Consider the following 25,648-nt stretch of genomic DNA (forward strand, 5'->3'; position numbering starts at 1 on the left):
ATGCAGATCCATGCCCTGGGGGTTATTTTTCTTACCTGATATTACAACCAAGGTACTGGTTAGTTGCAGATTGTGAGGAAAAGCTAAAATGTTATACTTCTGGTTTTGCCAACATATCAACCTGAAGGATTTGCTATGTGACAGGAAACTTACTTCCAAATTAATTGTAATTTTCAAATATGTATTCTCTGTAGAGAATTTCAAACAAGAATTATTTCCCCTGGCATTTTCAGCCTTCTTGAGTGTGCCGCTGATTTAAATGTAATTCTGTGATCTAGAAGCTATTGAACATGTGTTGTAAAGACTGGAAAAGACATGAGTTATTCAGATTTTTCAGGTCAGAATGAATTTTAAGAACAATACCTTTAACATTTTGAAGGAAAACACTAATAAAATTTGATGTACATTATAGGAGATTTGATTTCATTCATTAATAAAAATAAAATCATAAATTATTTTCAATTTTTGTTAGGAATTCCTGTTCAAAATTTAAATTCAGTTTAGAATAAAAATTAAAACAGAAATTTAAGAAGAAAATATGTATTAATGAAATTTGAGCTTCAGAGGTGCTCTGATAAATATTTTGGCATTCAAAATCTCTGTATTTTTATTTTTTTATTTTTAAATTTTTTAAAAGTTACAGTGTCAGTGTAATCAATGTCTGTCACAAACAGATGAGTCTACTCATACCACACTTTAGTAGACTATATAGCTATCACTAATGATACGTAGTCTACTAATAGAATTTTGTTTTGACAGACTTATATGGATATTTGACTTTCTTCTTTGTTTTATCATAGTTCTATTCAGAAGTAGGAGCAAATATATAAATACGTATTTTTTCTTTTGTCTCTTCTACTCATTTCAGTAATGATTAAGAATGTGGAAGAAAGCAGTTATCCAGAAGGAATATAGGGTGTGTGTGTGTGTGTGTGGTGTGTGTGTGTGTGTGTGTGTGTGTATGTGTGTATGCAGGAATTACAGATATAATAGGCATAGCTAACATGGGGATGAATTTCCTGACCTCATATCAACAACATTGGGGCATTCCATGTAGGATATTCGTCACCATGGATTTCAAATAAAGCCTTTTCAGTTCATTACACTTCAAAATAGCCATGTGTCTAGGATAAGTGATGATAATGCTGTGTTTAGAATAAAATCCTGTGTTTCTTTATTTAAAAAAATATATTACTAGGCATATAGTTGGTTTAAATTGATAGAGACTACCAAACCTTCTGCCTTCATTTACAGATTGGTTATTGAATCTCTAATTTTTTTGTCTGAGTCAGTTTATTCCCAACTCCACATCTCTCTCTCTTTCTCTTTCCCTCTTTCTCATTTATTACCTAGAGGACAATTGGAAAAGTACTTTGACAAAAATCCTATTTACAGGCTATTTTATGGTTGTTATCTTGTACTATGCTTTAGCCTTGGCATTGCTTCCAAGGTCATGCTCTGGTGCAGCCATTAGGAGGCACAAAAGGTAAACTCTGGCCACAGAGACCAGAATGGGTCTGTTACATTGAATCAACAATATGATTACTGATAATTTTAGCAAGCTTCATGTAATTAAAAAAGAAATCTAAGCCATAATTACTAATTTCACTTCAGTCTTAAATTTCAGGTTAGACATCTGAAAATAGTTTCTTTTGTGTCTGTGTATGATTTCGTGGGGAAACGATAAAGCGGAAAATTGAGTTCTCTTTGCCTAGAATTACAGAGTTGAAAAATAATTGTAAATTTAAAATCTGAAAACTGCATAGGAATACTTGAAACCATAGGATGCAAAAAGGGTACAAAAGTTAAATTTATGTGCATTGAGTGTTCAAAATATGACACAATTTCTAAGTCGTCTTTAAAAAGATGTTTGGGGTTTTTGCATTGAAAAAATAGAACTGTAGTTGGGTTTCTTATGCTAACATAGAAATATCTGGTACTTTTGTAATGTTCATGAAATATTCCTGTATTTCTGCAACATAGGGATGTAGGCTTGCGAAGGAATCTGACCATCAGCTAATTAGCTGTTTCTGAGAGATAAAGCCTTGGAGTTGCAGTTTACTATGCCAGGAATAAGCTTTTATCCCAAGGCATTGGGTGGGTTCTGTGTGGTTTCTTTTTATTGAATTGTAATTGGCTTAGGGAGAGAGGGCAGTTACTTTCCCTACCATGGAAGAGATTTACTGCCTAACCAGGGTACTGCTACCAGGGAGCAGCAAATTAATATGCATTTCTCAGCCTGAGTGGCTTTTTGACACCTGATGATATGGCAGTACATTTAGATGATAAGGAAAATCCCTGATCACAGCAGGAACATCTGTTTTTTTCTGGCAAAAGGGAAAGCGAAGCTGTGTGGCTGTTTGGGACAGCTTCATGAGTGAAGGATTAAAATTGTAATTAAAAAGGAGAGCAATTCCTTATGGTATTTTTTCTTATAAAAATTTTTAGATAAAGTAGTAGTGGCTTTACTATAATAGATTATTGCTTGTCATTAGCAAATTTAATAATCATTAAGATGTTGCATATTGGTACTACTGGCAGATTTTTTAAGTCTAAAGAAAAAGATTTCTGTTTTTGCTTTGAAGTTTACTGGTACACGGAATGGAGGCATTAATTTGATCATAAAATGAAATAGATTTAAAGTCACATTCTCCAATTTTTTATATAAATATAGCTCTAACCTGTTGCAAAATTATTAATGGCAAAGATTTTTATTGGTTTGGTTTTTTTTCTCTAGGTTAGAAAATACAGGTTTTGCAAATACATTCAGCTTAAAAATGTTGACTTGTTTTGTAGCTGACAATAGTCCATGAAAAATGTAATCTTGCACATTAAGACTACCATGTTTTTAAAATCATTTACAATGAAATAAATATTTTTAAGCTGGAAATAGTTTGTACTGTATACATTTCAATTGGAAATAGTGACTATCCAAGTGTATATTGTGAAGGAGAAATGATATTGCATGTTATGATGTTTATTGACATACTCACGTTATAAACACAGAATCACAACTTTATAAGACTACAGTCTTTGTGTTTTTTTTTTTTTTTTTTTAAGACTACAGTCTTTGAATTAACTTTAGATCAAGCTCAGGGTTATGAAGAAGAACATGGACAAAATGCTGGAAGTGCCTATATGATTCTTCTGTCAACAAAGTGAAGTATATATTGCATAGTGATTAATAATATATTTTAGAAATTATTCACTCTTGTTAATGACTAAGGTTACTTAAGCTGGACTTTTCCTACATTATAAATTAATTATGAATTCATTATTGATGTTACTGGAACAATAGCCAATTAGGAGAACTTTTTTGTTAGGAGGGGTTTGTAGCAATTTTATTTTTCTTATCCTTTACTCGAATTTGATTCTACAAATATAAAATTGAAGAATTTTTCAGATGGAGTTCAAAAGAACAGATTTTTAAAAATCTTTAGCCCATATATCCTTTAATATGATTACTTTGTATGGCCAGCTACAGGAATTACCTGTCATAATTGATGTAAATGGAGAAATGTCACACTGCTTTTTAGATGCAATTGGAAGTAATCACATTATCCACAGACACTGTAGATTGTAGGTGTGACATTAAATTGAAATAGGCATATAACAGAGGTATACATCTTATAGTATAAATCTAAAAGTACAATCATTGTATTATAGTGAAAATGCATTTCGCTGATGTTTATAATGATGCATTCCCTTATTAATTTTTAAAACAACTTATAGGAATGTTCATTGAAAATTCTGGGATTCTGAACCATGGGAAAATAGGAAATAAAACACACATTAGAAGAAAAAGCCCTCCATGTTGGTATAGGCCACTGAGTTAAGTGCTTGAGTTTAAAGGTGAATGGTGATCTTCTGCCTCAGTCTCCCTGTAATAGTGGAAACAGCAATTTTAAAAATTAACTAAATTATAAGTTAGAACTATAATTATAAGTAAAATTAGAATATAGAGGTAACAAAAAGCATAACATTCTGATTTCTATTGAAAGGAATATTTCTTAGAGAAGCATTGAAAAATGAAGAGTAATTTTACGGAAGAAATGTTCTTGGAGTCTAGGCTCAGAAAGATCTTAAGTGAAGGTGAATAGGCACACGGCACAGGTAGTGTGCATGTGTGCAGGTTTCTCTGGTCTACCTGCACTGTTTGTCTCACCTGTGATGTGCTCCCAACATACATTTTAGAAAAGTCCTCTGTAAGAAGTGGTGGAGAACATTGTTGGAGAGGTTAAGGCTGGAGCCAGCCTCCGGTGAGAAGGCTGCTGTGCTAGTTTCATATGAAACTCAAGTTGAAAGAGATAAAGAGCATTATGAGTATTTTTCAGAAGGGTGCCAGGATTGATAGCGAAAGAGAGTTTCATTTTGGGTTTATCTGTTGACTTGGAGGTATCTTTGGGATGGCCTATTAGAGGTTTAGATTGTGAATTCAGGAAAAAGTTTAGTGTTGGTGACCCATGCCTACAAGTCATCAGGAGGGAGCTTTTGACATTATACACTTTTTGAGCTTGCCTCAGGAGACAGGACTGAGAGGCCGTATATAGACCTAATAAGGGCCATTTCAGGAAAGAAGAATAATGGTGGAGATTCAGAAGGAATCAAAAGAAAGTTCCAGTCACATTCTGGATTCTAGATGCCAAGGAAAGTGACAATTTTGTGTCAGCTGGTCTCTTCATTTTAAAGATATATTTTTCCCTTTCAAGTGGTATTTTGTCACTATGTGAACATCCAGCTCACTATCAACTCTTCACCTAACAGTTTTAGCATCCATTGATTATCTTTGCCTGAATGAGTTATTTCATTAGGAGCTGAATGTGGTGATTTTTCTAAATCTTTTCATTATTTTGTTTCCATTACTTCGCATTCTTCTGAAAAGACAAGGTTCCCCTCATCGACTGGCACTGCTGGTTTCCCTGAAATATAGTTCCTACTGAAAAGGCAGAAAAGATTTTTAATACCTTCTATTTAATTATTCACTTTCAAAGTAAAGAGTTGGTATAATAATCAGCTCTAATAGTCGAAAGTGAATAAAGAAGCCAGGTCCTGAACCATCGTAGCAGCCCCAAGATCCTTGATATAAATATTGTGCTTGTGTTTCTCCACACTCCCAGTCCTTCTTCACTTTGTAGACAATTAAGATTCTGTCATTAATACATTATTTACCCTTTATGACTTATTTGAATTTCTTGACAGTAAGTCAGATAATTTTGCTTTGTTCTCAAGTTATACCCAAGTTTTAAGGCAGAGCTCTCAGTATTTTGAGATCCAGTGAGCTTTGGTTTCTTTTTTTTTTTTTTTTAATTTATTTATTTATGATAGTCACAGAGAGAGAGAGAGAGGCAGAGACACAGGCAGAGGAAGAAGCAGGCTCCATGCACCGGGAGCCCGATGTGGGATTCGATCCCGGGTCTACAGGATTGCGCCCTGGGCCAAAGGCAGGCGCCAAACTGCTGCACCACCCAGGGATCCCCAGCTTTGGTTTCTTATTGCTTTATTCTTTTCCTTAGACTTTGTGTCCTTTGCTTATTTTTCCACTTCCATGTTCTTGCAGTAAAGTCAGGCCCTAATTCTGGCTGTGGAGCAGCATCCTGACCTTACAGTGTTTTTCTTTTGCTTAGTGTTAGATGCTGTGTTACGGCTTTCTTGAATTGCAATAACCAGACATTTACACAGTTTAGTAAAATGTAAAAACTACTTGCTGCTAATGTTTAGTTTTGTAGAGGTTTTAATTTATTATCTTATATATTATTATTATATATTATATAATTATATATATAATTATTATATATTAAAAGAGAACTTATAAAGTTTCATACTGAAGTATATACTGGTAAATATTTATAGATTTCAAAAGATTTTTCATTCATCACATTATTGGCATAGTGTCAGGGCCATCAATACATTTTATCTTTTTTCTCTGATGGAATTCATGAAGGAGCAGAAAACAGTATCTTGGTCTGTTGCTAAGGTCTATACAATGCAAACCTATCATATTACACTTTTTTGTTTTCTTTTTTTTTTTTTTAATTTATTTTTTTATTGGTGTTCAATTTACTAACATACAGAATAACACCCAGTGCCCGTCACCCATTCACTCCCACCCCCCGCCCTCCTCCCCTTCTACCACCCCTAGTTCGTTTCCCAGAGTTAGCAGTCTTTATGTTCTGTCTCCCTTTCTGATATTTCCCACACATTTCTTCTCCCTTCCCTTATTTTCCCTTTCACTATTATTTATATTCCCCAAATGAATGAGAACATATAATGTTTGTCCTTCTCCGACTGACTTACTTCACTCAGCATAATACCCTCCAGTTCCATCCACGTTGAAGCAAATGGTAGGTATTTGTCATTTCTAATAGCTGAGTAATATTCCATTGTATACATAAACCACATCTTCTTTATCCATTCATCTTTCGTTGGACACCGAGGCTCCTTCCACAGTTTGGCTATCGTGGCCATTGCTGCTAGAAACATCGGGGTGCAGGTGTCCCGGCGTTTCATTGCATTTGTATCTTTGGGGTAAATCCCCAACAGTGCAATTGCTGGGTCGTAGGGCAGGTATATTTTTAACTGTTTGAGGAACCTCCACACAGTTTTCCAGAGTGGCTGCACCAGTTCACATTCCCACCAACAGTGGAAGAGGGTTCCCTTTTCTCCGCATCCTCTCCAACATTTGTTGTTTCCTGCCTTGTTAATTTTCCCCATTCTCACTGGTGTGAGGTGGTATCTCATTGTAGTTTTCATTTGTATTTCCCTGACGGCAAGTGATGCAGAGCATTTTCTCATATGCATGTTGGCCATGTCTATGTCTTCCTCTGTGAGATTTCTGTTCATGTCTTTTGCCCATTTCACGATTGGATTGTTTGTTTCTTTGGTGTTGAGTTTAATAAGTTCTTTATAGATCTTGGAAACTAGCCCTTTATCTGATATGTCATTTGCAAATATATTCTCCCATTCTGTAGGTTGTCTTTGAGTTTTGTTGACTGTATCCTTTGCTGTGCAAAAGCTTCTTATCTTGATGAAGTCCCAATAGTTCATTTTTGCTTTTGTTTCTTTTGCCTTCGTGGATGTATCTTGCAAGAAGTTACTATGGCCGAGTTCAAAAAGGGTGTTGCCTGTGTTCTTCTCTAGGATTTTGATGGAATCTTGTCTCACATTTGTTTTCTATGTATTTGTTGTTCATATGGTTGAAGTAATGAAGAATAGGAAGCAATCATGTGTACAATGTATAGAGCCACATTATCCTTAACAAAGTTATTAAGGAGAATATTTCAGTAGTTCACTTGAAGCAGGGCACTGATGTAAGTGGGTCCAAGTGAGGTTAACATTTTAAATTTGTTCTAGTAGGAGATATTTAGATTTATGTGTTGAAGTAAAATGTTTGACTCTGCTCCTTATCTTAGCTCTCTCATTTCTTTTCAGGACACTGAAATTCAGTTTTGCAGCCCAAAAGCTTGTTATAAGTTACTATTTCAAAGAAACAATTCAGTAGCATTGGTTGCTTTGAGACATATTAAATAAATAAATAAATAAATAAATAAATAAATAAATAAATAAATATTTATCAACTAGGTTTTAATGTAAAGACTTCACTTGCCATAAACATGTTGAAGTGAACAATTATGTATATATGTTATGTACCAAGTTAATTTTTTTCTTTACCTGATATTTGAATTAATGCTTACAGCTAGCTCATGAAGTAGTTAACAGAACAGTCCAAACTCTTGCCCAAAATCTTTTGCCCAAAATCACACAACTACAAAGATCTAAATAGCAAATTCATTGGTCTTTCTTATTTTATTTTATTTTATTTTATTTTATTTATTTATTTTTTTTAATTTCTTGATCTTGATCTTTTTTTTTAATTTTTTTTTAATTTTTATTTATTTATGATAGTCACAGAGAGAGAGAGAGAGAGGCAGAGACACAGGCAGAGAGAGGGAGAAGCAGGCTCCATGCACCGGGAGCCCGACGTGGGATTCGATCCCGGGTCTCCAGGATCGTGCCCCGGGCCAAAGGCAGGCGCCAAACCGCTGCGCCACCCAGGGATCCCTGGTCTTTCTTATTTTAAATGTTTTTGGTGAATTACCCAAAATATCTCACAATGCTATTGTAAGACTAGAAAGCTGAAAAGAGGAAATTCCATGATTGAGAGATAATACTAGTCTTATAGAGAAGTACTTTTCATTTTCTGTGCATGTAACTAGCCTGGGGAGATTGATTTGGGAGGGAGTGCAGGGAATATTGTCTCATCTCTTATGCACATGTGCGTGGCTACCTTCCCTGCTCAAGTCATTAAACTCTCTTATCCTAGGCGGATGACTGCATTCATGAGGTCTAATCTGGGTGAAATATCCTCAATCAACTATTTTGTATAGGGTTGGGAAAAATATTTTAAATATGCAGAATCACTTTTCTGCTACTTTTGGAAGACCAAGTGCATTGTTAATTTGCAAGGTCTAGTTTTTTACAAGACACCTTTTTGTTTCTTTTTGAATAGAAAGATGAAAACTATAGAAGCCTTCCACGGGATGCTAGTAACTGGTCTCACCAATTTCAGAGAGACAATGCTCGTTCATCTCTGAGTGCCAGTCACCCAATGGTGGACAGGTGGCTGGAGAAGCAAGAACAGGTAAAATAAATTAATACTTCTACGTGTGTCATTGGTGTAACTTTCTAGTCCATACCCTGGAAGATGTATGGGTATTTCCCTCCATCACAGATGATGATTAAAGGTAAATTATTCTAACAAATTTCAGGTAAGTACCAGGCTCTATGTTCATCTAATGTAAGTATAGACTGTTTCTGTGGCTGTCCTGCATCAAAGACTTCTCATACGTGGTTATGAATATTTGTTGTAGATTCTGAAGTTTCATGACATCAGAGCTTGTTACGTTGCTGAGGCACAGACATTTGGCCGTGAACAGTACAGTTTATGAGTAGACTTTCAAGACCACTTATAGATAGGTTCTTCTCTTTTTTGATAGGCAATAAGTCAAAGGACCTGAAGAGGCAAATTAAAATGTTCTGTCTTAACCTGACTTGACTCTATAGGAAAAATACATGCTATAGTGTTATTTTAGAATCAGATGATTTTGTCAGGTTTGATGACTTTCCTTTCCATAAATGTCAAGGAACCATTTTAGGTTTATAAGTTTTTAGAGTTGCTCAGTTTACTCTGTAGGATGGCCATCTACAATTCATGAAATCAGAATTGTTTACTACTCATTTTAAGTAACTGATTCACATCCCGGGAAAAACAACTGAAAAGTTATGTCACTGGCGGAGAAGCCTTCATTGCATGAAGATTAAGAATTTACCTGATAAACAAAAAAAAAAAAAAGAATTTATCTAATAAGTTTTGATGTATAAAAACCAAATTCTTCCAGTGTTGTTGTTGTTTAAAGTCTTGTTTACTGTTAGTCATGGTGTTTTCCTTGCAGTGGAAATTTTAGTGTTTTCTTTGTAGTTTTAAATAGTTTTTGTATTAAAAATATTAAAAACACACTTATCTCCTCAGTTTGTCACTTATTTTCTTTAAAAAGTTTATATAAATGGAAGGCTATGTGAGTACTCAGAAAATGTTTTCTTTTTAGTGATTTCAAAAATTATTAATAATTTTATTGCCTAGATTTTGGAAGTTATTTTTCAATGTAGATTAATAATGTCAGTAGAAAGAAATCCTAAATGTTTTACTTAATTCATCTTAGTCTATGTTTTATAGCATAAACCTCCTAAAATAATTTTGTGTATTTGGAGTGTTGGAATATGAAACAATAGAGAAGGACAGTTTGTCTTTGATACCACAGATGGTATTACAAAGATACTGATTTTTATCATACAGTACATGTTCGAATACATTAGAAGCATTGTGTGATAGGAATAATTTGAAATAATTAAAAACCATGGAAATTCTACTTAGGAAAAACATTATTTTCTCAAGGTAATATAAAGTTTAAACTCATTGGTGTTATTATTATCATTTTGAAGTAAATATTATGAAGAATTAGTTTAGCATGGGTGTGAAGTAAGACCTGCCAGTTACCAGCTATCCACCATAAATGAGATGTGGGCATGTGGCTAACTTGTCCATACTTCAATTTACTCATTTATCAAATAGGTATAATCATAGAACCTGCTCCTGCAGTTCTTGCATCCACTGATGGAATGCCTGCCAAGGGCTTAGAATCATATGTGGTACCCAGAAAAACTGTGTCTTAATATGTTAGGAAAAAAATTGGCTGCCAAGAACAGAAAATTCAGATTGTGTAAGAAGGTACTCATTCATTTAATGAGAAATCTAGAGGAAGGGATGGAGCGGGTGTACTCCACAGCCTAGTGGACCTCACTGAGGATCCAGATTCTCCATTTTCTGGGAATCTGATATAGGGCCTCCATGGCTGTATGTTCCAGCTTGTCCATTTCTATCAGAGCCTTGGCATCACATGTTTGCCTTTCTCTTCTGCGTGGCTCTTTTTGAAAGCAGACAGACCTTTCCCAGGAGCCACTCCCCCCACCGCCTAACAGCTGTCCTTCAGGTTGTGTTGTCTAGCATTGAATGACTTGTCTGTCAATTTCTAAATCAAAGGAAATTGTTGGTTTAGACTAGTTGAGCAAGATCTCCTGGAGTTGAGGGTGTGGGAGTGGTGGTTTGTCTTCCCTGAAACACAGCCACTCATCACTGAACACAATCAGGGTTCCGTTAAAGCAAGAAGGGAAGGATGGTTAGCTAAATATGCTAAATATGATTATTTTAAATATTTTTATTATAAGATTAGCCCGGGGTTTCTAAGGTATAGTATATTTAATTGTATTCTAAAAATACGACCTTTTTCTTACTATTGTGGTTTTAGATCTGTTTTTAAAGAAGTAGTATAACTTTTCTTTGTAATTTTGGTATAAAATAGGTTCTTTTTCCACAAAAGGAATTGCATTGAGGAGCCACCCCCCCGCCCCCACAAAGACAGTTTTGATTTACTTCTGTTGAAGTTGTTTGAAGCATTTGCTCCACGCTAAGCAGGTTTTTAAAAAATAAGTACTTTCTGAGTCTGTGTAGTCTAATGTAAATGACATTAGCTAATTGATTCCTGAGCCTGAAAACATCTTCTTCCTTGGCTTAAGTTTAAAAAATGATGATCCATTCACTAAATTTGATGATTTCACATCAGCAGTATAATTAACCAAACTGAAATCTATTTAACTAGACAAGAATAGCAAAAATAACATAAAATCCATATTAAAAAGTAGGCACAGTTGTTTGGGCAGAAGAGGACTCGGAAGTTATGCTGGACACACTGTAAATCTAGTCCAGATAGTATCATTTAATTGTGCATTTATTCTTTTGACTGTTCCCCATAAGTCATCTGGCTTTAATGGACTGATGTCTCTTCTGTGGCTTTTTTTCTCCTTGGTTTTTGCTATTAAAAATATAGTAACAGACGAGTGATACATAGATCAAAAACATGTTTTATATGGTTAAAAACCAAAAATCATCCACCCACCTTTACAATTTGGGATCACCAGGGTAGAACTGTCTTCATTGAGTTATGCCATCTGGACTAAAGAAGTCAACAGAGTTCTAGATTTTATATGCCTTCAGTGGTTTCGTTTTTGCTCTGTTTCCTACTAGATTGCTCATCTCATTATCTTTGTTTTTTTGAAGGCAATTTTGAGTGAGTACATCAGTTTTGCCAGTGGAAATAACAGTAGGAATGAAAAGCACAAGAGAGCGTGTAAAAGTGCTGAGCTAGGAGGCACCTCTGGAAACTGAAGGTGGCTTTCTCTTTTTGTGGGGTTGATCCTTTATAAGGGCATATTGATTCTTTCCCTCTCTTAAAATATTTTGTAAGGTGCACTCATATAATCAAAGGTAGGGGATGTGTCTTATTAGAACTTTATACCAGGAAGCACTTGGAGTCAAGCTCAACATGATTCCCAGAAATAGAAGTCCTGCTTTTCAGTGACTAATTCTTGCCTGTAGCCGAATCCTATATTAGGTTCCTCTCAGAAGGTAAGAGGACTGTGTATCTTTTAAAGAGCATCTTTTTCTTGTGACTTCCTTTTTCTGAGATTTCAGAGGAAGCACAAAGGACTTCAGGAATAAATGGGTTGTTGTTGTGTTGCCTTGAAAAAGTTTTCATGCTTCTGAAATTTTGATTCTGAGACCCAAGAAACAACAACAACAACAAAAAAAACCAAAAGGTTTAGATTTGATGTGCAGCATTGCTTTAAAAAAATCTGAATTCCTTTTGACCATTACCATTTCCCTGACTCTTTGGAGACTATAATTTAATATTGGTTGATAATAGATCATAAGCTGACTTTATTCTTATATACCTACAGTTTATTGCAACTAATAAATTCCACAAAAGAGGAGGCAGAAACTTTATAATATGTTATTGGTAGAATTTAAGGCCTGAAAGTAGAGGGACCTAAAGGGAAATTTAAGCTAATTGGGAGCCTGCCATTTTCACTACCTTGACTTGGTGAACAGGCCTGAAGCCAATTAACAGAAATAGCAAAGAGGTGCAAGGCACATTCTATCTGCCACTTAAGCTCTGTCATAGGGGAATGATTGCTCTGACCTTTAGAGAAAAATCCTTGTTCTAGGATTTTTTCCATCAAGCAGAAACTTTATCTAATTGGCAGATTATACCAGGAGGAGGCAAACCATGAGGAAAACTAACTTAAATGTTTGGTGATGACAGAATTCAAGTGTGACAATGATTGTGCACCATCCTCACCTTTGTCCCCTGGCCTTCTGGTCCCCAACATTCAGTGTTGTCTCAAAGCAATGAGTTTAAGGAACAGTGACAGTGCCTTTTTTTCTTATTTTATGAACTTTTGTCACTATCTGCAGTCATGATGCTTCTGCTTCAAATTTTTTCATGTGGAATGGAACATTCTTGACTTTTGATACTTAATCCTTCTGAAATGAGGATGACTAATAGAGGGATAGTGTCTGTTTTTACATTTGCCTGAGTCATGTCCTAGATATTAGAAGTAGAAAATAGCTGAATGTTAAATAGAAAACATATTTTTCCTATTTTAAATGTTAAGTAAGTAAATAAGCTCTATACCCAGTGTCAGGCTTGAACTCATAACCCCAAGATCAAGAGTCTCATGCTCTACTGAGCCTGTCAGTTGCCTCTAAATAGAAATCATATTTAAATAAAATAATGCTTAAGAATAAATTCATTTGTTTTATTCTGAAAAAGGAATACTGCACATTGCCTGTTTATCTGATACTCTTTAGACTTTTGAAAATATTTATGCTTTATAACTTCACATGATACCCAATGCATACATTCACTTATCAAGATAGGATTCTATGACAGGGTTCCATATTTACTTTTCATTAGAATTTGATTAAGGCCAAATCTTTGAAGATCTAGGACATCAATAAATTTTAAAATTTAGAGCCTACTTTGCATGTGTTAAACATACTGTAGTGAAGAAACATTTTTAAGCTTTTCCAGATTTTATATGGAATGGTTTAAAAAAAATGAATAAGCCAGTCAATAAGTAATTGTAGTACTGAGTGTTCCCTATTTTATTTTATTTTATTTTAATAAAAAAATGAATAAGCCAGTCAATAAGTAATTGTAGTACTGAGTGTTCCCTATTTTATTTTATTTTATCCCTGGAGTGATAAAATGATGGGTGTCTGGGATGATCAGTTGTAGGTCCTGCTTCCATGCCTCTAATTGAAATTGGTTTTTCCTTTGACCTGCCTGCATACGGGGAGATCTTTTCCTTTCCCAAGTGTTTAATAGCCTTTTCTAAATGCAAACAAAACAAAACAAAAACCCACAAAAAAATGCCACCTCATTTCACTGACACTTAGAACACCCAGATAGCATAAGTCGTCAGTTTCCCCATAGGAAATGATCATACTTTTTTTTTTTAATTTTTTAAAAAAATTTTTATTTATTTATGACAGTCACACAGAGAGAGAGAGCGAGAGAGAGAGAGAGAGTGAGAGGCAGAAACACAGGCAGAGGGAGAAGCAGGCTCCACGCACCGGGAGCCCGACGTGGGACTCGATCCCGGGTCTCCAGGATCACGCCCTGGGCCAAAGGCGGGTGCCAAACCACTGCGCCACCCAGGGATCCCGATCATACTTTTTATTTTTATTTTTATTTTTATTTTTATTTTTATTTTTATTTTTATTTTTATTTTTTTTTCCGATCATACTTTTTAAATTACAAAGTTAGACGATGACTTCCTTAGCAATCTGATTACAACAGCTGTAGATCAGTCAGTGAACTGACCACAAGGTTATCTTGTTAAAACATGGAAAGACTATAGAAATTCTGATGTGGGCAGATGCAGGGCCTCATGGCATCTGCCTCATTAAGGGACGTAAGGTTAGGTTCTGGTGCTGCCAAATGGTACCTGGAATGTGTTCGTTTACGCTTTAATTTTTTTAGCTCATAAACCCTGAGAAACCAAATGACTGATAGGGTTATCTGGATAAAAAGTAAAGCCCTCTGTCTCCAAATTCTAAAATTCTACAGTTCATCTATTAAAAGAAGAGGATTTATTCGTATTATTTCCTAATTGGCAAACTTCTACAGAACTTGGGCAGAAGCAAACATAATTGTGTTTTCCTCAGCAACAGCTAATGTAGAAACTAAAAACATCAAAATTGTTTTAAAATTAAATTTAGTTTTCATTATAAAATGCCAGAGATGTTCTTTAAGCAGAAACCTTTTATATTCACAATAACATTAAAAATAAAACCAAAACAACCTTTGAAAAGAGTTTTTTTTCTCATCTGGATATATTAATGACAATAGATTTTGTGCTTTAGTAACAAGATGAGTATTGTAATACATATCCTAAAATTATTTATGTTTTAAAACATGATTCAAGTACCCCGTATGGATTTGGCATATCCTTTTCCATCGGCCCTACATATTTTCTCTTTTTATTATCAGAGGGCTGTGGACAGGAAACATCGGGTGGAAGAAGGGGACTAGAGCATAGTTCCCTGGTAGACATTCTATTGAGAAGGACACATTCATTTCCAGAGGAGCCTTCCCAGCCTCAAGGAGAGCCACTTTGGATGCTTTTTTTCTCGTTAGTGACAAAAAGACAGCCTGTAGAGTGTGTACAGACCCTGGAAACCTGCCCCTCCCATGAGTAGGTCCTTCTGTGTGACCTTCTCTGGGTTAATAAACTCTACACAGTTCATTTTCACTGTGTCCAGAATGGGGAAAATAATACCCATTTGTTCAGATATTGACTTTGCACGTGAGGATTAAATGGCACAGAACATGTAAAATGCAGATCTAGTTTCCAGTGTGTTGTAGAGTTCTGTTGGATGCAACTTTCTCCCCTATCTTTATTTTAGGGAAGAACAAACTTACTGGTTATACGTCAACAACTCTCTCTCTAGAACTATTTTTATTCTCTTACTACTATTTTCTCCCTGCATATCGGAAGTGCCATTTGGTATGATGGGCTGGTTTGTTTCTATCCCTGGTGGACTTCTAATGCCCTCATTATCCTTTCAGAATTGGATTCTTGCTTCTGAGGCATCTTATCAGAATTAGAATAAACTTTTTTTTTTTTTTTTTTTTTTTTTTAGAATAAACTTTAATCTTTTTAAATCATCTCTGTTTCTTTTCTGAAGAACATAATCTGACACAAAAATAGCATTAGCATTAATCTCTGTGTCTGTATCCATTTTTTATATTCCCTTTTGTTTTTGGCAAGCTCGTGTGGTTTAAACACAATTAAATCTAAAAATACTATTTAAGAATGCCAAGTGTCTTACAAGGGCTTCTGCTTGGCCACTTGCTGAGCATCTGGGTCCCTCTGTGATGTGACGGGAATCGGGGAGACACCATTTGATTCACCGGCTTTGAGAAGGTTATGCAGTTCAGGGGGTTCCTCATCAATTCTGTCCCTTTACTACTGACCCTATTTATTGCTTGTTTGGCCTATGGAGCTAAAAGCATGCAAGCAGCAGGGAAGTGAGACAGAAATTCTACCCAGTGAAAAATCTTTGCTGGAATGTGGATTAACCTTCATGGGGAATCTGTTAGTAGCTGATGATTTTCTTGCCTGTGAATACAGCTGCTAGAACCAGGCATTTAGAGCATGCACTGTGGATAAAGATACATTTTCATTTCTAGCTATGACCCTCCGGTGCCTTTTCATATTTTCATCATAGTCAGTCTTAAAGATTTTTGTTGTGAGCTGTGCGATTAAATATGAAAAGAATGCATGCTTTATATTTTAGCTCTGTTTATTCCCACTAATTTGTATGTCATTTGCTTTTGAAAATTTGTTCTTTATTTCTGTGTTCAGTGAACAGTGGAACTGCTATTCTTTTAAAAATACTGGTTAAGAAATTACATTAACATTTTCAGCTTACAGTATGTTGTTTCACTACCCATTTCTTGAAGTCTGCCTCTACAAATGGTATCACTCAGAAGCCGTTTTAAATTTTGGAATCTTATGATCTAGGTAGGTATGTTTCTCTCTCTCTTTCTCTCTCTCTTTTAAAAAATATTTATTCATGAGAGTCACAGAAAAGCAGAGACATAGGCTGAGGGAGAAGCAGGCTCCCTGCGGGGAGCCCCATGCAGGATTTGATCCCAGGACCCTGGGATCATGACCTGAGCCGAAGGCAGATGCTCAACCCTAAACCACCCAGGTGTCCCATCTCTCTGTCTCTCTCTTTTTTAAAAATCAGTCCTACACAGGCTTTTTCCAGTCACCTTCAGCATGGTTCTGAAATGGTCCTGAAAATTTGCTGTTTTAAGTGCCAAACCATTTTGCCCAATGGTTTTATGTTCCTTTTCCCACCACTGAGGTCTGTGCCCCTCAGTATTTTCACTGGGTCTGTTGTATATCTATGATCCATTTTTGTCTCTGCTCATGTGGCTGAAAGAAGGCTGTTGTGAACTTTCTTTCATAGCCAACAAATTCTAAAGACATTAAAGTCCTGAAAAGAACATGTAGTTTCCATTAGTACCCCTGATGGTATGGGAGGGGCAATAGAGTGGGCTTTTGGCTTTCAATTTATGTTTTCTGTTATTTATCCTCTTTCATAGTGAAAACACACTTTTGAAATATCTTTTATTTTTGGTAAATCGAACTTCATAAGATTGGAAAACTGGGCAATTTTTTTCTTTTTCTGCAAATACTATAGTTCCCAAATTATAAGATAAAAATTGCGATGTCGATATCAATTGGAATCAAGTTAAACCCTTTGAGAAACATAATCTCTCTCCTTACCTCTGGTAGTCCCTTTAATTCTCCGAAGTAATCCCTTAGCTGGCCCTCCTGTGGGTTTAACATCATACTCCTGAGAAAAGGGAAGCAGTATTACAGTAAGATCCTCATGTCAACGCTAACCTGCCCAAACCTCTTGCTTGTACCTGGGAGAAAGTGCCCGGGCCTCTCAAAAGCCAAACATCATGCCCTTTCCCCTGCCTGCCATCCCATCTCAGTCTTAGGATTTTGCTTTTTTCCTCTGCTCCTCTCCACAATCATGACCTTATCAGTGTCTTTCTATGCTAGATCTTTCCTGTCAGTTCATACTTTCTCCTCCCCGTAGGCCTCTGGCTTGCTGTTGCCCCTGCCTGGCTTGCTGTCCCTCCCAATGCACAGATTTGGTTCCTTCTTACCTTTCTTTTATCAGGTCACATCCTCCTCCTCCGAGGACCTTCCCTAGTCTCCACTTTTGAAAAAGCTTGATGTCCTTGCTGTCTTCATTATTGCTTCCTCTCTCACCAGGCCCTGAAATAGCGCAGGCGTTGTTTCATTTACTTTTGTTTGGAGCTCTTAGTGTCAATGAACTTTTGGGTGAATAAGTGTTTCAGTAAATCGAAAGGAAAATGTTTGTAATATCCCCCCTTTTTCTGATCCCCCAAATTATGAATAGACTCTTTGTTAGGTGGACTAGATTTTTATAATGCCATTTGATATGATGATGTGATTTTCATTAATCATGAGCTAAAAGTTGCAGATTATAAGTAAATCAGAGAAACCTGTTAAATATTAAGACACATACATACGGAAACCTTAGAAACAGTCATACTTTTGAGTCTCTGATGATTGATTCATCATTGCTCGTCACTTGGCATTCTGCACATGGCAAAAAGACTGAAAAATTATTTCATACTGAAGGACCAAAGAATGGAGGAAAAATCAAGGTAAAGCAATGTTCCTACTTCAGAGCACTCGATGATATGATGGAGAGCACACCCTTCCTCATGCCCAAGTTGATCTTTCTCTGAGAATGTCTTGCAATAGAACATGGATTTTTTTTTTTTTAAAAATTTTTTTTTTTTTTTTTATTTATTTATGATAGTCACACAGAGAGAGAGAGAGAGAGGCAGAGACACAGGCAGAGGGAGAAGCAGGCTCCATGCACCGGGAGCCTGATGTGGGATTCGATCCTGGGTCTCCAGGATCGCGCCCTGGGCCAAAGGCAGGCGCCAAACCGCTGCGCCACCCAGGGATCCCTGGATTTAAGTGTTGAAAGGTGAATGCTATCAGTCTGTTACCAACAGGCTGTCTGTGTCCCGATAATGTCTGCTGAATTACAGTTGACCACAGCAGCCCAGGGAAGCTACTACCTGAGTGTCTGAAAGCTCTGTGGAGGAGGTAATGGTAGCAGAGGGTACGAGCTGCTGTGACTTAAGTGAGCCTTAGTGAGACATGGGAAAGAAGAGAATGTTGTGATGGGCCCAGCATAGCCATAAATTCTGTTAGATTTCCAAATATATTTAATTATCAGAAAATATTAAATTTGTTCATAACTCAAGTGACAGATAAATTTTCCACTTAATTGGAAAAGCAATATTTGAACAAACCATTTGATTATATTTAATAGTTTATGAGCAATTGAAGTGAAAGTAATAGAGTTAATATTCTTTTCTGAATGTGTTTATTTCATTTGTTTGAGAATCCATTTTTTTTTCTGTTTTAAAATTTTTCTTTCAGAGAATTCTAAGGGTTTTCATTTTCATTAGATTGAATATGAATTATACCATTACTCTGGGACCTCAAGCCCACAAAATTTTTGTTTTCTTTTAAAGATGAATTTTCTTATTCTAGGAGAAATGGAGCTTTGGTATATAAAATATGGATATGATGAATTCTCCTGTACCTTTAGCATCCGGTTTAGATTATTCTTGTTTCCAAACTTCTCTCTCTCTGGTGTTCAGAAAGTTAAGACGGTAAGGTGTTGACATATGCAGTTATAGGTGGAAGTTTCAGTTGGCTATAAATGCAATGATTTCTTTCTTAAATTTTTTTATCTGTAGCATCAATTTATAGACTAGAAATGGTTACACACACAGTATAAATAAATATTTTAATCATAGATACCAAACTCTTTGGTAAACACTAAACACTTATATTTGGTAAACATCTAAACACTTAAATTATATTTAAGTGTTTAGAAAGGGGGAATGTGTGTCCCTATTCAAAAGGCCTTTTGCCATTCATGATGCTTGGTTTTGGACACTTTATGTCAGTTTTTCTATCTTTTACACATAGATAAAATTCTGATTTATTAAATGCCATGGTTGACAAAAATTAATACAGAATCTAACTTTCTCCAAGAAAAGCCTTGTGTGAATATGAATACATGTTGCTATATGAATGTGGTGGTTATTATGTTATGTTGAGGGTATTTTCACTCAAGAAAAAACATAGCCTGGGGTACTATCCTGTTGCTTGCATCATTGACCAACCTGGGATATTTTGATTATTATTCTTAACTTTTGCTATCTCTTTTCAACATACCTTCTGTCCTGGAGATTGTCTTTCTAAATATCTCTCAGAAACCCCCTCCTTCCTTTCCCCCTGCATGTTCCTTCCCAAGTTCAGATTGCCATCCACTCTCTTGGGTCCCTACAACTGCATCTCAGCCATCCCCCCTGTCACTCCCATCTCCAGTGAGGTCAGGGTGATGTGACATGAAGAACCATGTGTCACAGCCTTCTGGGATTTGGCCACCAGCATCAGTTGAGAGATGAAGTGGTTAACAGCTAGCTGCTTGAAGTTAGAGTGACCTGGTTGGAATTTCATAGCGTGTGCTAGGCTGAGCAAAGTCTTGGAGTTTCTCAATCTCACATCAGGTTTTGTAACTTTCAAAGACATATTTCAGAAGATCATGAGGATTAGATGAGACAATTCATGTAAAACTTCTAAAACAGTACTTAACACACCATAAACACTCCATAAACACTAGTTTTGATGCTGGCGTTTTCCTGGTGTTTGGGTGTCCCTAATGCTCCTCCACTGACTGACCTGTCGAGCTGTTGCTCTCATGTGCTCCCAGGTTTGCTGGTCCCCTGAATTCACTCTGCCTTCCAGACTCCTATTGTGTTGCACATCACAGGCCCTGTGAATAGCCTGGCCAAATCCTCCCTTATTTTCTTCCAAGTCCTGTTCTTCTGCCCTCATCTTGGATGTCTCCTGACTTGGGAGACTTTTCCTGACACCTGCTGCCTGCAGCCATTACCTTATCCGCATGCCTGGCCTCTGCCAAAACCAAAGTAAGGTATGGGTAGTAGTTTTTTACTCCTTTTCCATCGTAGCACTTCCATGGTTCATTTTAATCACATGGTCTTCTTTCTCTCTTAATGAGAGCATGGCCCATATCTGTGTCTCAGGGTTTCCTTCATGTCTTTCTCAGGGAGGCGTGACTAAATTTGGGGTGGCATTAGACCTCTCTCATGACATTTGCATCCAACCGTACCATACTTTTATTCAATACATTTGTAATGGTAAAGGGCTGTCTGCCAATAATTTGTGTATCCTAAAAAGTACTTATCCTAAAACATTTTTATAGCAAGCATTTTGGATAAAGAATATCATATTCCATAGATAGTATATCTTTCCTCACATACTGAATGTTTTACTTTTCAAGAGGCTCTTCCAGATTAAATTGGAGAAAGTTTGAGGGGAGGGCAAAGAATGTTAGATTATATCAGCAGAAATCTAGGCTTTTGGACTTACTCATATTTTAAGTCCCTAGAGGGACCAATTTTCCTGAGAACTTTGTATTTTAATCATAAACAGACCCGATTCACTAATACTTTTATAAACCTTTGGCTGAGACTTTGCCATTAATGTCTTGAACTCTTAGAAAGAGAAACATATTTTTGTAGGTTGGCCAAGAAAAATAGGTCTCAATTCAAATAAAAATAACGTGTTTGTTATTTTAAAGAGATTTTTCCATTGAGCTGTTTTAAACTTCTTGCTAATTTAGTTGTCTAATGTTGGACAAAGCTTAGGCAGGGATTTGAGGTATTTTCTGTTCCTCAGTGTAATGACCATTTGAATTTAAAAACTTTCACTTTTGATGAGAGAGTAAGTTGTATTAGTGTCTACATTGTTACTTAATTAACTTAATTTTGTTGTGGATAATAAAAAGATGAATCCTGTGTCTCATTTTCTTAAATATATTGGAAGTGGTAAAATATGCAAGGAATTTTTACTGATGGGGAAAATGTTTTCTTAAGATACATGTGCAGTTTTTCTCCTGCTGTTAGTCAGTGGCTGAACTAGCACTTTGAATCTCTTCTATGCCTAGAAGACTTACTCTGGCTTCTCTGACATTCTGTTTCTAAGCTCCCTGGTATTACTTACAGAAAAATGTCTGTCTTTTGCTCTATGTGCATGCAGGTCATTTCTCTAGATGGGATTTTATATGCTCTTCCTTAATGTGATCATTTAGTTTCTTTTCCTGTCCCCCTAGCCTGTGCTTACCTACAAATGCTAGCTGATTCCTTCTATCCTGCATGCCTTTGAACTACACTTTTTCCTAAGCAGAGGGGAAGTAGTCCCTAGTCTAAAGGACGATGTGAGTTGAAACTCTTTGTTCTGGAACTAACTCTCCATCTAGTTGTGTAGTACTTCCTGTCTCCGTGTGCCAGAATGACCTTCGACCCCTGTGAAATTGCAAGTCACTAATTTCCAAATATTTCCTGAACCTAGAACATTCTATAATTGTCTATGACTTTTTCATGTCTTGCAGTTTTGCCATGAGTCTCCCATGTTTCAAACATTATTTTTTTTTAAAGATTTTAAAAAAATGAGAATGAGAATACACAGAGAGGAGAGGCAGAGACACAGGCAGAGGGAGAAGCAGGCTCCATGTAGGGAGCCTGACATGGGACCTGATCCCGGGTCTCCAGGATCACGCCCTGGGCCGAAAGCGGTGCTAAACCGCTGAGCCACCCGGGCTGCCCCAAACTTATTTTGTTTCTCTTCTCCTTCATGTTTTATCTGTTGCCAGGTGTGACATATCATACCTTTACTCTTCTGTATGTACATATCTTTCTATTTTATTAGCACATATTGTCATCCCAGCCATATTCCTTTGACCAGACTGATGTAATATTTATTTCCCTGTACTGTTTCTTCTTTAGTCAATTCTGCATATTCCTATTTGCATTATCTTTCAAACCACCACATATATTGCATCACCCCCAAGTTTAAAAGCATGAAGAAACTTTCTACTGCCCTCTGATTTAAAATTAAACTCATCAGCTTGGTATTCTATGTACTCTGTAATCCAAAATCCAATTTAACTTTTTTAGGCCTCATCTCCTACCATGACCTCATGCATATCCTATACTCTATTGGACTGCTGTTTCTTTCTCTTTTGCTCAGATGTCCCCCCCTTCCCCCAACTTTTGAATCAATATCATGTCATTAATTATCTAATTTAATCTCTGGTCATGTGTGCATTGGATGATTGCTCTAAGACATCACTGTGCTTGAAAATGGAATGGTTGGGCCAGGAATATTATTAGTCAAGTAGACCAAAAATGGATCCCATACTTCTTAAATGGAAAATTGAATAAACTTCTTAATCTTCTGTTTCTTGGAGCAGCAGAACATGGATTAAAATGGTCCTTTATTGAAAAATAATATTCTAAAAGTATCTCTGGGAAAAAGGGAGTGTGATAAAATTTTGAGGAAATCCAAATCATTTATTCCAGTTGATGATTTTTCCACAAAATACCTATCAGGTTTTAATCCCATGACTTAGAGTTTATTTTCATTACTTTTAAGTACAAGATGTTCTGGTGCACCTTCTGTTTGGAGAACCCTATGAGCAAGTGAGAATTGATTCCCTCTTTGAGGGATTTATTAGCCTGACCTCTCTGAGCTGCCATTACCTTATGTAGGCATCTGGGGAAATGACCTCTTTGATGCTAGTACAGTTGATGAGAAGCCTTATTGACCATGACATAGTGGTTAACAGCTTATGCTCTTGACCCAGAAAAAGTTAGATTTCTGTTGCCCTTAGCTGTGTGACTTTGGTCATGCCAATTTGATTCTTTCCTGTTTTAATTTTCTTACTTGTAAAAAAGTAGACAATAGAACATAGTCTTGTAGACTTTACTAAGATTATGTAGCTCAATATTCAGTAAATGTTATTTTAATTATATGACATACTAATCAAAACCTAATATAAAATTTATTGTTATTCTATGCCACTCACCCTGTCCTAGTGATTGCTATAAATTTTCAATAGTCACGTTCTATGATTAGGAACTCAACTTGTTTCTTATCTTTAAATATAAGGCCTTGTTAGATAGAATAATAAGTAAATTACATACAACAGTGTATTCTACTGTAAAAAATTGAGATTATGCTTTTTATATTTGAAACATTTTTGAAGTATATAATTAGTATTCTTTGTATTTTCCACATGTGTTAGGTGGTTATGGTTTTCATGTAATTATATATATGGTTAAAATCCTTTGACAATAAAAAAAATGTAGCTGAGATATATATCAGCATGTTTTTCTGATTGTAGTAGAACTGTAAACACTTTAAGTAAGGTGTTTCTCAGTATTTTCCAAGAAGTAACTAGCATTATGGCTAAGCTTTTCTTCTGTAGGTAAAACAAATTTTTATTTGCTTGTAAATATTGCTATTTACTTTTGACTATAATGCTTCTCATGTAGGTTGATCTTTAATTTAAACTGAAAGAGGTTGAAGTAAACATAACTAGAACTTCAATTCATGAATATATTCCAGTTACCTCAATCTATGGATATTTTATCTAGTACTCATGCTATATAAAAGTTTAGTCTCCTACCTTCTGGGATTTTGCTGTGTAATTTTTTTCCCCTCTTCATTGAAACTAATAGTATTTTTTAGGTTCTACACTGTAAGTACTTTTGGTTCTAAAATAATAAAGGCGTTATTTTTTATGATACTTTCTTATTCAAGTTTGTTTAGAACTTTTACAAGTTAAGCTGACATTTTTACGATTTTACTATGATTCTAGAAACTAAGAATTTATCTTCTAAAATAAAATTTCCATATATATCCTTTGATTTCTAAAGAAATAATTTACTGTGTGTTCTTTTTCTTATCCACTTTTACCCTGGGCTACCATCTTTTCTTTCTTTGATACAACATTTTGCATTGCTAACAAATTTTCATTGATTTTTCCATAGTTACCATATTGTATATGTGGTCATGTGTTTATAGTGTAGAATAAACTAGTTATTATTCTTTCTACCCCCACCCTCCCCATCCACCTTTGTGGTTTGAAAGCAGAGCCTCTGGCTCTGTATCCTTGCTTGGTCCCTTTGTCCTATTGACTGGGTTCTGACCTTTCTACTCACAGGATCCTTTTTCTATCCCAGACAGTGCAGGGCCACAGCAGTTTCATCTTTATTTTTTATTTTTATTTATTTATTTATTTTTTTAAAGATTTTATTTATTCATGAGAGACACACAGAGGCAGAGACACAGGCAGAGGGAGAAGCAGGCCCCCTGCAGAGAGCCTGATGTGGGATTCAATCCCAGGACTGAGAATCACACCCTGAGCCGAAGGCAGATGCTCAACCACTGAGCCACCCAGGTGCCCTTCATCTTTATTTTGAATAATCCATTTGTGCATTTATGTCTTTCACTTCCAAAGTATAGTGTTAGAAATAAAAGCAACTTGTAGAATTGTATGTATTTTTAACAATAAAATAATCACAGGTATTTGTGAGTAGAGTTGGTGACTTTGGGCTCTTTGCATTGTCTCTAATCTTACTAGGCCCATTCATAACAAGAACCCTGTAAGTCACACTGACTTAAAAATTTCATAATAACTGGGGTCAGGGGAAACTGGGAAAAGTTCTTCTTCAATTAGGCTTCCTGTCTTGAAGGTTGGAACAGCCATGGAGGTGCATTGGGAAATGGGTTTATTGCCTAAAGGCATGTTTTTAACAGTTGCCCACCTTGCAGGACCCTGGTCTACCTGTCCTCTCTTATAGCTAGTTCTGATTGCCACAGTATAGTCTGACTCTTTATCCAGTTCTCCCTCACTTCCACATGCCAGTATGAAGTGTTTGCGGGGGATCCCTGGGTGGCTCAGTGGTTTGGCGCCTGCCTTCGGCCCAGGACGTGATCCTGGAGTCCCAGGATCGAGTCCCACGTCAGGCTTCCTGCATGGAGCCTGCTTCTCCCTCTGCCTGTATGTCTGCCTCTCTGTCTGTCTGTCTGTCTGTGTCTCTCATGAATAAATAAATTAAATCTTAAAAAAAAAAAAAAGTGTTCCTTCCTGTACCATACAGCTGCCAAATCTACCCTCCCACTCCCCAACCACAGCCCCTTCCTAGCTACTGTATGGCTTGGATCACTCTCATTC

The 25,648-nt window shown here is 36.1% G+C and overlaps 1 protein-coding gene across 33 annotated transcripts in view; it reads left to right on the forward strand.

The window, feature by feature from the left end:
- PARD3 (par-3 family cell polarity regulator) overlaps positions 1-25,648 on the forward strand; it is a 651,639-nt gene that overhangs the window by 315,808 nt on the left and 310,183 nt on the right. For 27 of the 33 annotated variants that reach the window (XM_049099647.1, XM_025478472.3, XM_025478486.3 and 24 more), the window contains one exon: positions 8,507-8,638. The exons of the other annotated variants lie outside the window; for them this stretch is intronic. In XM_049099647.1, the coding sequence (XP_048955604.1) occupies positions 8,507-8,638 (132 nt within the window). The remainder of the gene's footprint in view (positions 1-8,506; positions 8,639-25,648) is intronic. 33 annotated transcript variants of the gene reach the window in all.

Source organism: Canis lupus, chromosome 2 (assembly GCF_003254725.2).
Source record: "Canis lupus dingo isolate Sandy chromosome 2, ASM325472v2, whole genome shotgun sequence".
NCBI lineage: Eukaryota > Metazoa > Chordata > Mammalia > Carnivora > Canidae > Canis > Canis lupus.